This window comes from Malus sylvestris, chromosome 17 (genome assembly GCF_916048215.2).
Source record: "Malus sylvestris chromosome 17, drMalSylv7.2, whole genome shotgun sequence".
Taxonomy (NCBI): Eukaryota; Viridiplantae; Streptophyta; class Magnoliopsida; order Rosales; family Rosaceae; genus Malus; species Malus sylvestris.
The window spans coordinates 1,239,094-1,251,686 of NC_062276.1; the positions used below are offsets into that span (position 1 = coordinate 1,239,094).

General features: G+C 39.0%; 2 protein-coding genes, 1 long non-coding RNA gene and 1 pseudogene across 3 annotated transcripts; 2 read left to right on the forward strand and 2 right to left on the reverse strand.

Annotated features, from left to right (window-relative positions):
* Positions 1-925: 925 nt before the first annotated feature.
* LOC126609643 (uncharacterized) lies at positions 926-4,523 on the forward strand (annotated as a pseudogene).
* Positions 4,524-6,319: 1,796 nt separating this feature from the next.
* On the reverse strand, positions 6,320-8,584 carry LOC126611496 (succinate dehydrogenase [ubiquinone] iron-sulfur subunit 2, mitochondrial-like). Its single transcript, XM_050279792.1, has 2 exons — positions 7,781-8,584; positions 6,320-6,681 (listed from the first exon to the last, which is right to left on the reverse strand). The coding sequence occupies exons 1-2, from the start codon at positions 8,458-8,460 to the stop codon at positions 6,510-6,512; spliced, it is 852 nt and encodes a 283-aa protein (XP_050135749.1). The 5' UTR covers positions 8,461-8,584; the 3' UTR covers positions 6,320-6,509.
* Positions 8,585-10,080: 1,496 nt separating this feature from the next.
* On the forward strand, positions 10,081-10,998 carry LOC126612372 (uncharacterized). Its single transcript, XR_007619018.1, has 3 exons — positions 10,081-10,221; positions 10,381-10,563; positions 10,760-10,998. It is a non-coding gene; the product is annotated as an uncharacterized LOC126612372 (long non-coding RNA).
* Positions 10,999-11,265: 267 nt separating this feature from the next.
* Positions 11,266-12,468, reverse strand: LOC126612143 (mavicyanin-like). Its single transcript, XM_050280461.1, has 2 exons — positions 11,998-12,468; positions 11,266-11,700 (listed from the first exon to the last, which is right to left on the reverse strand). Exons 1-2 carry the CDS (start codon positions 12,191-12,193, stop codon positions 11,369-11,371), a joined length of 528 nt encoding a protein of 175 aa, XP_050136418.1. The 5' UTR covers positions 12,194-12,468; the 3' UTR covers positions 11,266-11,368.
* Between the last annotated feature and the right edge of the window lie 125 nt (positions 12,469-12,593).

Sequence of the window (12,593 nt, forward strand, 5' to 3'; positions counted from 1 at the left end):
TTGAATGCACCCCACATTAAAATTTAATATTAAATAACTTATTTACTTCACTATGTAATGACAATTTTGACCTTATTAGGTTTAAAAAAAATTCTAAATACACCCCAAATCACCTTTAGTGTATTATTTCTCTTCTTCAACTATCAAAACCCATCTCACCCTCCATTGTTGAACCAAACCTTAACCAATGAAACTACATACATGTTGATTGAGAAAAATTATTTTTGATTAATGGAACACGAAATCGATATACCTTCCACATGTATTGAGATAAGGTAATTTTGAAGATCTAATGGAATCATTTGGTGCCAATCCCCATCAAATTTGTTGGTTCTTTTATGTTATTTGTATTAGAAAGATGGAGACCTAGTTCTTTTCGACAAAAAAAAAAAAAAAAAAAAAGATGGAGACCTAGTTCTTCAATATATGAATGACAACATATGTCTGGGAAAACCCACCTTCTCATCCCCAAGATAAAAGTTTAGCGATTAAGAAAGGCAACATTTTATGCGGCCACCCTTGAGAAAATGGGTAGCAACTATAGGAATCTATTTCAATTGAATGTTAGACAACCACACGCATGAAATTGAGTGGCATTTGTTCATATAGTATTAAATATCAATGGCTCTCAGATGATTTGAAATCATTCGGCAAACGAAACGTTCAAATGTTTAGATTCAGTCCATGAAAATTAAAAATGAGTGTTATAAGATTTGAGAAATGTAGGGTGTATGTATAAAATATAAGATGTATATTGAGAATGTAGGATGTGGGGGGTATTATGGAGAAGTATGTGGGGTGCATTAAGATAATTTTTAAGTGAAAAAGCAAATGTGGGGTGTATTAAGTATGTGAGGTTTATTCAACAATTTGTGGGATGTTAATATAATAAACCATATAAAAAATCCAACTTAATATTTTGACAAAATTCTAACAAAATTAACAAAAATGACTATTACCGTACATTTTGATGAATTGAGAGACCTTCCTTACAATTTCTCTTTCAAATCCAGTTCTGAAATTGGAAGATCACTCTCATTTCAATCCATGGCGAATTTGCTTATCAACAGAACCCTGAAATCAATCGGAAACTCCAAACTGATCGGAGCTCTCTCTTCTCGAGCTCGCCACCTCAGCTCCGCCGCCACCGCCGAGCAGCCCCTATCCGACGGCCAATCTTCGCTCTTCACCTTCTCCTCCGACGGAAAAGAAGACAAGAGCAACAGAAATGCCCAAGATGACAGCATATACGTCAAGTCGCCGGCGAGTTCGAGTTCCAAGCGTTAAGCGGCATCGTCGGTGACGATGCCGATGTCGTTCATGACGGGGTCCATCGTGGGAAAGAGGTTTTACAATCAAGTGACGACGAGGCCGGCCGACGACGGGAATGGGTGGACTGTGATGCTCGATTACCGGACGCTCAAAACGCCATCGAAGAGGCCCCTAAAGCTTCCTACTTTAGCTCTGGCTAAGGCCATTGCCGCGGAATGGGAATACCAGGTGAGCTGATTTTGTGCTCTAATTTCAATTTTCCTTAGATCAATAGGGTTTTCGTTTCACTCAAATTTAAAATTTGAGAGCTTAGCTCAATTCGGTTTTACTGAACATTGCAACATTTTTACTTTTTGGGGCCTTATAAGTTCATAGTAACTTCACTCAAATGAGTTTTCCCCAATCGAATTTTCGTTTGCTTCGTAATTTAGGTGTAAATTTTGTTTTCTAATTTGGATGTTTTACATTTTAGTAGTAGCTCAATCCAAATTCAAAGTTGATAGCAAGGAAAGTAGGTTTCTTTACGAATTGAGCTTCTGTTCCCCTATACTGCTATCGAAAAGATTTTCTTCGGAATTACATGTTTTTCTCTGCTTGTGTGAAGCTTCTGCTTGTTATTATGTATGGTGAGGTGATTTATCTCATGAAACTTTATTTATTTTAGGAAACAGATGGGATTAGGCCCTTTACAATGCCTCTTATGAAGCATGCTTGTACTGCACTGGAAAGAGTTCCTCTGACACGGCCAAAGGTTATAGATTATTTGATGAAGAAATTTAATGAAGATTTAGTCTTCTGTCGCGCCTATCACTAGTATCGTCCATGGTATGATGTTTGTTTGTGTCTTATTGTTTGCTGATTTGATTCAATATGTATTCTGATTCTCTTTAAGCAGCACTACCGTTATCTAGATACAACAACAACAAAGCCTTTTCCCACTAAGTGGGGTCGGCTATATGAATCCTAGAACGCCATTGCACTCGGTTTTGTGTCACGTCTTTGGTTAGATCCAAGTACTCTTAAGTCTTTTCTTAGAGTCTCTTCCAAAGTCTTCCTAGGTCTTCATCAATCGTTATCTAGATAAAGTTTCATTTCTGCATTCTATCAACAAAGAAATCAGTGTAATTTCGTTCATTCTTATTCTCTTATACGTTAAAATCCTGAGTATGCCTTTGGTAAAATTGCTTGTGTTTATACCATATTTAGGGCCTCGTATTTAGATCTTGTACGAATACTCGAGAGACTTAAATGTAATTGTGTGATAAAGGAAGGGGCAAATATGTAATAAGTGAGGAGTCCTTATTCTATAAAAGGACCCCTCACCCTCACAATTAAGGGGGGTCTCATTCTCATCCTGAGAGGCCAATTCCTAGGCTCTCTCACCCTCTCTCAAAGCTCCCACATTACAGAGCTCCTTCTCTCTCTCTCCCTCAGATAAATACATATTCAGTGTGGACGTAGTCCAAACCTTGGGGTGAACCACAATACATCTTGTGTTATTTACATTTCTTGCAGATTCACAGTCGGATTTACGTTGTTCCAAGACCTCCAGTTTTGTGCATCAACAGCTTGTGCTACTCCCTGAAGATAATAATTTTATATTTTAAGATAATTGTATATTTGTTGCTAACACGTAGCGCCCCAAATTTTATGTAGACCGACAAGTGGAGAAAATGGATCCTTTGCTTGATTGGGTGAAGTCAGAATTTGGCTTCAAGCCTGCCATGTACTCCAGCTTTTTGGTGGGAAGTAGGAGGATGGTCTCACAAGGGCTATAGAGACCTTACTGAAACAAACAGATGACTGTGAATTGGCAGCAATTGATGCCATTGCATCATCAGCACACTCTCTAATAATTGCTATCGGAATTTTTCGTGGGAAGTTACAGATTGAAGAAGCAATCGAGTTGATCAGACTTGAAGAAGATATACAGGTTCATATTCATTTACTTCTTTCTATGAAATTTATGCTGACATAATGGATTATGGCTCGTTGGCATAACAAACTTCTTGCGAAGTCTTAAAAAGCCTCATCTTATTTTGCAGGTAGACAGGTGGGGTTTGGTTGAAGGCGGTCATGATGTAGATGCAGCTGATCTCGGGGTACAGATCTCATCAGCTACTGTATTCCTAGGTCTGTCAAGGACTTAATCTTCATACATCTTTTCTCCGTTCTCTTACATTTTCATATCTTCGTAAGAGCGTTCTTAGGAGGAGGTTTTTAGAATGCTTAGGATGTTATAGATGTTTGAACTCTTCCCTGTGCTGCTCAATTTTTTGTGAATTTTCTTCTGTGATTGATGAAATGAGGTTAAAGGGGCTTTGCAATTCAGTGCAATAAAAAAAAAAGTCTCTCGGCTCTTTTGTACAATACGGAGTGAAAGAGCCAGTTTCTTCTCTTGTACAAACCCCTTCAAATTCGTTTTATTGATTTCATGGAAGTGGAATACCTTAAAAACACAGTAGATTACTATTTTTTTAATGCCTCAAAATTATGGGAAAGAAATACAAATCAGTGCTAGAATATGGATTCATGTTAGAATCGAAAGGCCAGAATGCAGAACTGATGGTCTCATATGATATGACATCAAGGATCTTCTCTACAGCAAAGCACACATAGCGGAGGCTGTTTGCTGATATCGCAGTCACAACAGGCTGTGTCGCAGTCATTGTTGCATCCTGCAGAAAATCATGCTACGTCAGCCCCAAGTTAGGTCAAGCGAAACAGAAGCGTAAATTGCAGAGACAACAGAGTTTGATCAGATCACCTGTTATGGTAACGTATTCGTATGGCTCGAGGTCTACAGGGTTTCCGAGAAAAGAAAGGCGAGTGCTTGCTTGAACAAGGTTGGTCCTCACTGCTATAAAGACCATATAAACCAAACACCCAGCTACAGCTACCATCATCACCAACTTCATCGTTCTGTTTTCGACACAAGATTGATAGATTAGCTTCTCGGGTGAGTTTTTCTGTCGAGCAGCTGTATGTCTCTCTCTCTCTCTGTCAAGCAACTGTATCTCTCTCTCTCTCTCTCTCTCTCTCTCTCTCTCTCTCTCTCTCTCTCTCTCTCTATATATATATATATATATATATAGGCTGTTTAGCTGTTGAAGTTTAGGAGGGAAGACAACCTAACCCAATTTTGAGAAGAGTCACAAGTATGAAAATCTCTAGTATACAATGTCTAAAAGTATATTTGTATGAATCATCCTATACATGTGTGAATAAAAGGATTTAATCTTTGCTCGATATGTATTGTTTTATGCCTTTTTAAGGAATCACAATTGTAATGTGACCCAGCAATATTTGCCTTTCACATCGACAGATTAACCGAGTTAAAGGCTATGACATTTTACTTTGTTAATTTGTCAGTGTGAAAGTCACCGCTACATGGTTTATGACTTATCAATTTCATCGTTTACCGATGTTCTATACATGGATAAGGAGTATTATGTAGCTGTCATTCAGATTTTCGAACCAACGAAAAGCTTCTAGTTCAACATAGAAGCTAAGCAGTATAATGATACAAGCTCTCAATCAATGCTGTAGATACGAAATTCGGTTGAACCGTAAAAAATATGGGTGTTAGACGGGCTCAATGCACGCAAAATGAGGTGAACCATGGCACACAAAACAAGGCGGGCTTTGCTTACAAATAATGGATCGGGCTTCTGGCACGCAATACTAGGAGAGCTCCGCGCATAGAAAACAAGGTTGGCTTTGTGCCACCAAAACAATGCGGGTTCCATGAACGCTAAACGATGCGGACACCTCAAGTGCAGAACGAGACGAACTCAGGCACACAAGACAAGGTGGGTTCTGCACACACAGAACGAGGTAAACTCCCGGGTGCTCAGAAAATGAGTCGGGCTTTACACACGGAAAACGAGGAGGGGTATGTCGCACAAATCGAGGCTAGTTGAATGAAGAATTTGAATGATTTTTGTTAATTTTTCTTTTATTTCTCTTACCACTACAACAAACTATCATATTCATGCTCTACAAAAGTATATTTTTCCATGCAAAATCTATTATAATTCGTATTTAAACACTTGTAATCAACAATTTAAAATCTAAATTTAAAGATATTTGAACCTTTTTTTGTTAGTTTTTCTTGTATCTAAATATAAATCACATATTAATAGAACCCTATTTTGTCAACCAACAGAGGGTGAGAGTATTTAACAAAACAAAATTTTGCTAGTCTTTGTTTATGCCTCACCTACAGGTAATTTTAACAACTCTATCTTGTTCACTTTTTTTTTTTTTACTTCTCGGCTTAAATATTATACAAAATATAAATTTGTTTCTCGATAAATCGTAAATCTGCTTCCAAATACATTATAAAGATTTCCTTAATACTCACCAAAAATATTTCAAGAAAATAAAAAGTTTGCATTTTTTTACAAAAAAAAAGGTGGATTAACACTCACGGTTTTCAGTCGGCTTTGCAAATTCGTATATAAATCACCATTCAATCTATTTATTTTCACCTTTGCCTGACTGTGAAGTTTTGAAAATCAAGGTGAGACCTTCCGTTGAGATTCTTGAGTGTCGAACCCCATTTGACAATGTTCTGGGCCTCACTACTATGTCTTGCACCTTTTTTTTTAGTTTCCGTCTCAATATTCTACTAAATATACATTTGTTGTTCAATAAACTGTAAAACTGCTTCCAAATTCCTTAAAAAAATACAACTTAATGCTCATAAAAAATATTCTGCGAAAATAAAAAATTTGTATATTTTTGTCAAAAAACTCTGATGTTAGGCGGACTTGACCCACACAAAACTAGACGGACTCAACTCATGCAGAACGAGACGAACCATGGTACGCAAAACAAGGCGAGCTCCGCTCACAAAAACGTGACGAGCTTTTGTCACGCAAAACGAGTTGAGCTTTAAATCGACAAACAATTGAATGGAATAGCTTCGGATCTAATATTACGGATGTAATAAACAAATTTTTATTAGTTTCAGAACTGATTTTTCCGAAAAAATAATTTAGAGACCTAATTTTTATTCAAGTAATAATTTGAAAACTAAATCTGCAATTTACCTTTGTACTTATTTATAAACAAAAGCAGCGTAGAACAACGTGCTTTCCTCCCAATTTTATAAAAGGGATAAAAGATACAAATAGTTCACAAATTATTTGCTCAAACCACAGAACTGATGAATCCTAAAAAAATTCCCAGAATAACTGGTTAAACAAAACACACCATTTGCTTTCAGAAACTTAGGGCTTCAGCTGGAGCTGCTTGATATGTTGGATCTGCTTTCCGGGGTTCAAACCCTTCGGGCAGGCACGAGCACAGTTCAATATGGTATGGCACCGGTAGAGCTTGAACTCGTCATTTATGGCATCCAGTCGTTCCTTCGTGTATTCGTCACGGCTGTCACTTATCCACCTGCATAACACCACAAAAATGACTCAAGATGTAGCGTTCACCTCTAAGGATATACAACGAAAATGTACAACCTCAGGAACTGCATATGCAGAGAAGAATGAGTACAATTAAGAAAGTTTTGAGATCCTAACCCGAAAAACGTGGATTATTGTATCGTACTACTAATCTTTTCCTTGTTTCGAAAGCAATTTTTTCGTCAAGTTAATGCCTTTTGAAGATGGTACCCAGCACCCTTATCAGCGCCTTCGAAACCAATCTCATTAGTACCACTACCACCTAGGCCATGAGCTCCGGCACACAAACTGCAGCTCTATGTTGGTTTCTGTCAAGCGTACAAGTAACTAGCTCCTAAAACTCTTCCAGAAAGCATAAGTTACGAACAAACAACCATTATTCTCAGTCATTCAGCGTTCAACCGAAATACAGATAACCGAGATGGCTGAGAATCGAGGGTCATAATCAGCCCTCTAGTTTCTGAGAGACATCCTAATCCGAAAAACATGGATTATTGTATCAAACTGCTGCTCTTTTACTTCTTTAGAAAACAATTTTTTCGTCAAGTTAATGCCTTTTGAAGATGGCACCAAGCACCCGTATCATTACCTTCGAAACCAATCTCATTAGTACCACTACAGCCTAGGCCCTGAGCTCCGGCACACAAACTGCAGCTCTCTGTTACTTTCCATCAAGTTTACAAGTAACTAGCTCCTAAAAACTCTTCCAGAAAGCATGAGTTAAGAACAAACAACTACTATTCTCGGTCATTTAGGATTCATAAGGCCGACCCCACTTTGCGGGATAAGGCTTTGTTGTTGTCGTTGTATCCAGCGTTCAACACAAAATACAGATAACCCTAATCACAACTAAACTTGCCAATCAAAACGATACACACAACAATCACACAATTTTTGTACCCAAACAGCAAAATGTACCATCAATGTTCAACCCAACACATAAACATTAACCTAATGTACCAATTCATCCTACATTAAGCATGGATTAGTTGCACAAATCACAGAGATTACCAAGTTAATCTATCAAACAATAATCCCTAACAAGTTCTGACATTCAGATGAACAATCGAGAGAAATGAATGTACCGATTGGCGTGGAGCAAGGCGGCTGGGCCCAAATAGGACTCAGGGTTCCACCAGTAGCTAGGGCAGGATGTGCTACAGCAGGCGCAGAGAATGCACTCGTACATCCCATCCAGCTTCGCCCTATCCTTCTTGCTCTGCCTTATCTCCTTCCCATCCAGCTCCGCCGCCGGGGTCTTCCGCTTCAGCCACGGCTCGATGCTCTTGTACTGGTTGTAGAAATTCGTCATGTCCACCACCAGGTCCTTGATCACAAACATGTGCGGCAGCGGCGTGATCATCGTGGCGCCTGCCTCCGACGGCGCAATCTTCGTCAGGCAGGCCAGACCGTTGCAGCCGTCGATGTTCATGGCGCAGGAGCCGCAGATCCCTTCCCGGCAAGATCGGCGGAAGGTGAGGGTGGGGTCCATCTCGTTCTTTATCTTGATGAGGGCGTCCAGCACCATGGGCCCGCAATCCTTGAGGTCGATCTCGTACTCCTTGAGCTCCGGCTTCTTCGGGTTGTCCGGGTTCCACCGGTAGATTGAGAAGGTCTTGACGTCCGTTTTGTCCCGGGCCTTGAGGTCCACTTGCTGGGCCTGAGCCTCCGACGCCATGGTCCGAACACACACATAACGAAGCGACGCCGCCGTCGATCTAGACGACGCCGAAGCTATGGCCCTCCGTATCAACCCCGTTGCCATTGTTGCGTTTCTGAGCTCAGAGAAAGAGTTTGGGAGAGAGAGGGACGGTGGGAGACGATAATGGAGACGACAGGCGTATTTAGGAAAAGACGGAAATGCCAAAATGGGTTATAAAGGAGATGTGTCGATTTGACAAGCGCTTATCTGTAAATTGCATATGAAACCAGAGGAAGAGGAATAGAGTGAGATGTTAAAATTGTCACGTACGTATACAACAGTAAAAAATAGCAGTAAACTTTCTTCAATCAAGCCTTCAATTTTTTATATGGTGCCGAGTCATTTGAAGGCAAAGTTTTTTACTGTCAAATTTGATTAGTTGCCTTAATCATTACATTCCACAAAAAGATAAAAAAATTATTAAATGACATTGTTATTTAATATATCTGATGAAGCAAAATATTGTATAACATGTCAAACTGACAGTACCTCCAAATGAGATGTTAAAATTGTCACGTACTTATACAACAGTAAAAAATAGCAGTAAACTTTCTTCAATCAAGCCTTCAATTTTTTATATGGTGCCCATGTTATTTGAAGGCAAAGTCTTTTACTGTCAAATTTGATTGGTTGCCTTAATCATTACATTCCACAAAAAGATAAAAAAATTATTAAATGACATTGTTATTTAACATATCTGATGAAGCAAAATATTGTATAACATGTCAAACTGACACGTAAGCTATCAACTAGCATTTTGATGTTTAAAATTGACATCTCCTGTTGTGATTTGCTGCGCCACCCGGGGTTTCAGTGGTGACGTGTCCGATTAAGAGCCGTTTGTTTTTGGGTGCTAGCGTGGTTCGATTGTATAACAGTCGTTTGATTTTAGGCGCGTGTACGCCACGTAACCACCGATGGATGATTGCCACGTGGAAAAAGTGATTGAACCACGCCTCGTGGCTGGTTTTGGGCCTTGTGGCCCAAGCTCTTGTTCATCTGCCTTCTCTGAGGCCCAACTTTGATGCTTCAAACGCAAAGAGATTTTTTCTGATCTAATTACAATATACACCTTGAAGTTTGGAATAATTTTCAAAAAGGAACATAATCTTTCAGGTTTTTCACCTAACTACCCAAAGTATCAAGCTATTAACAATTTAAACCACTCATTTTTCTAACTTTTTTTCGCCCATTGGACACGGTATAGACCAAAAAAAATATCTGATTTCATTGAAATGCACGAACGATTTGAATTTTAAAATTTTAGTACTTCAAGTAGCGAAGTGAAAAAATAGAAATATTGTGTTAATTTTTGAAATTGACTCCGAATCTCACGGGTGTATTTTGTAATTAGTTTTTTTTTTTTTTTTTCATGAAGTCACCCAATCTGAAAATTAGCGTGGGAGGTGGATGAAAATGTTAAAAGGCTAAAAATAGTGGGAGGGAATATTAATTTTAGAATAGATAACTATCAGTCACGTGATGTGAGAGATAAAAGAGCAACATATATCCCTGAACATAGCCGAGAATCTCCCAACGTTGTTAGGGAAGATTATGTTAGTATGAGGGGGGCGTGTTATTTGACTTTATTGTTAAGAATTTGCAACAAATGGACAGAACAACTACATGCTAACCACTAACTACTCACGTCACAATTTATGCCATCCATTTGCATTGGTTCAAGCTTTAGCTACGATCTCCTTTTCTTCCTCCCTTATCACATACAACTCACGCCTCCTCTCTCTCGTCATTCTTCTTCTCTTCCAGTCTCGTCTTCCTCCGAATCTCCGCGTTTGCACTCCGCTCCTCCTGCGAATGGCCTCGGTGAGTAACCTATGCATCTGCATTTCATTTCTGAGTTTATATGTTTTGGCCTCAATTCCGTCTGTCTCAATGCAACGCGTGTTGCTGAGAAGGACGAACACATGAATGTATACCACCGGTGACACTTAATAATTTTTCATGTGTGTGTGTTTTGTGCAGCCGGAAATGGGACGGCCCTTGCCTAAATTTGGAGACTGGGATGTGAACAACCCAGCATCAGCTGAAGGGTTCACTATGATATTTACCAGAGCTAGAGATCAGAAGATGACCAATGGGCCGGCTGACAATGGGACTCCGGCTCCCTCTTCAACCAAACCAATAAACAATCAATATCCCCAAGAGGTAATTAACTTAACAACATTATTCAATCTCAATATGTTGAACTATACTCTAGTTTACGAGGGGCCGAGGGCGGGAAACTGCTCTAACCAACTTGTCTAATCTACGTCTGCCACAAAATTGGTTACTTTAATTGTATTTTGTATTCGTTCCTCTCTCGGGGGTTTTGTATCAATGGTTGCTTCTTATTTGAATGCAGAAAAAATGGTTTTGCTGTTTGTGAAGATCTCCACGCTTTGGTGTTTCTGAGAATCAGTAATGTTATTATTTGAGTATTGTAATTGAATTATCTCTAGCTTTTGATGATTTATCCTTGTTCGAAGTTTAAACACTTAATTTTCCATGTCCCCCATACTTTTGTGTAGATTAATACATATTTAAATTGTAGGAAGAAAGGTGGCAAAGTAATTTGAATGAGAAGTATGTTTCTTTTTTATACTTTAATTTCCTCTATTTGATCATAAAATGAGAGGACGAGGCTTGGTCCAAAGGAAAGGTTATTCCTTTGTGACCGAAAAATCACGGATTTGAGTCAATAGAAACTGACTCTTTGCCAAGCAAGGTAATTACTGCATACAATAGACATTCCTCTAATCTTTACAAAACGAGAAAAGTCTTGTTGGCTTGTGGTCGCCCTAATTTATGTCACAAATTAAACAAAAGCTAGTGATCAAAGAAAACAGATGACATGCGTACGAATTTAACTAAAATTAACATAGTTTTAACATTAAACAAAACCCTAAATAAAAGCCCTAATTAATCAACATCCAAGACTACAAATTAACAACCCTAAACTTAATCAATCAAACTAGAACATAACAGAAGCAACAGCATATGACATAACAAACGGAACAAGAACATGCTTGAAGACTCCAACTGAGGAAACTGCAGCATCGGAAGATCTTTTGGCGTCGCCACCAGACGGAAAGTCCTCCTCCTCCGCCGCCATCACCTTAACTATCATGCGCTGTCCCCGCTCGCAGTGTCCAGCGGCTCCACTGATGAAGTAGAAGGAGCCTGAGTGGTCCAACGTGTAAACGGTGTTTCCAGTGTTGGAGAAGAAGTTGGGGCGAGTCGAGTTGCACTTCTTGTACTCCGCTTCCGTCACCTCCATCACCGAATCCTTCTTGTAGTGAAAGCCTGCAAAACCAACAAAAAAAAATCGTGACAAGGAAATATTCTCAATTACTCTAATATATTAGGAGGAAGATTCATGTTTTCTTGTGTACTTAAAAGTTAATTAAAACCTACAAAACCAAAACAATGTAACAACAAAGCAAAAACGATATTCTAAGCTACTCTAATATACTAGAAGTAAGTTTGAACTTGCGTTTCATTGTGTACATAAAGCCCACAGAACAAAACAAAAGCGATATTCTAAACTACTCTGACGTAGTGGGAGTGAATTTTTTTGCACGCAATGACGTTTGTACTTACGGATGGTGTCGCCGACTTGGAAACGGTTTTCGGAGGCCCAGTCGTTGTAGATTTTGGTGTCGTTGGCAGAAGGGACAACCCAGTCTTTGTTTCCACCAACCTGGAACTCGAACGCGGAGGCCGAGAAATGACCAAACCAGAAGAAAATCATCATCAGATAAAACAGATAAACCATGTTGCAGTTGAAGTTAGCCATTTGGGAAGTGCTTTTTTCAGAAGCTCTTTTAGCACTCGAGGAGATAAATTGTTTATGCGAGCAAAAACTGGCTGCAACGTGTGGGATGGTGTGAGGTGGGAAGGGTGGCTAATATAGAAGTGAGGGGTAGAGTTAGTTACTGCACTAGCACTTAGTGGGAGGTTTACGTGGGATGAAAGCCGGGCACTTGGTTTGACTCGGTCAAATTTTTAAGAGAATTTTAACGAAAAGCTTTTGGTATTATTCATTTTAGTGAAAAATCATATTTTTACACTAAAATGTCAATCATGTTACTATTCACTTTACCCTTATTTTGTCATTTTCATTCAAACTCAAAGTTTTCAAGCCCTTTTCCATTAGTTTTCCTAATTTTTAATGCAATTAGCACATTCAGAATGAT

What these genes read in the sequence shown, in the direction of transcription:
- LOC126612143 (XM_050280461.1), bottom strand. Translation starts at nt 12,193, where the DNA reads ATGGCTAACTTCAACTGCAACATGGTTTATCTGTTTTATCTGATGATG. An exon ending in CCAAGTCGGCGACACCATCC is followed by an intron (nt 11,701 to 11,997) that starts GTAAGTACAAAC and finishes TTGGTTTTGCAG; the next exon opens with GCTTTCACTACAAGAAGGAT.
- LOC126611496 (XM_050279792.1), bottom strand. Translation starts at nt 8,460, where the DNA reads ATGGCAACGGGGTTGATACGGAGGGCCATAGCTTCGGCGTCGTCTAGA. An exon ending in GCCTTGCTCCACGCCAATCG is followed by an intron (nt 6,682 to 7,780) that starts GTACATTCATTT and finishes GGTGTTATGCAG; the next exon opens with GTGGATAAGTGACAGCCGTG.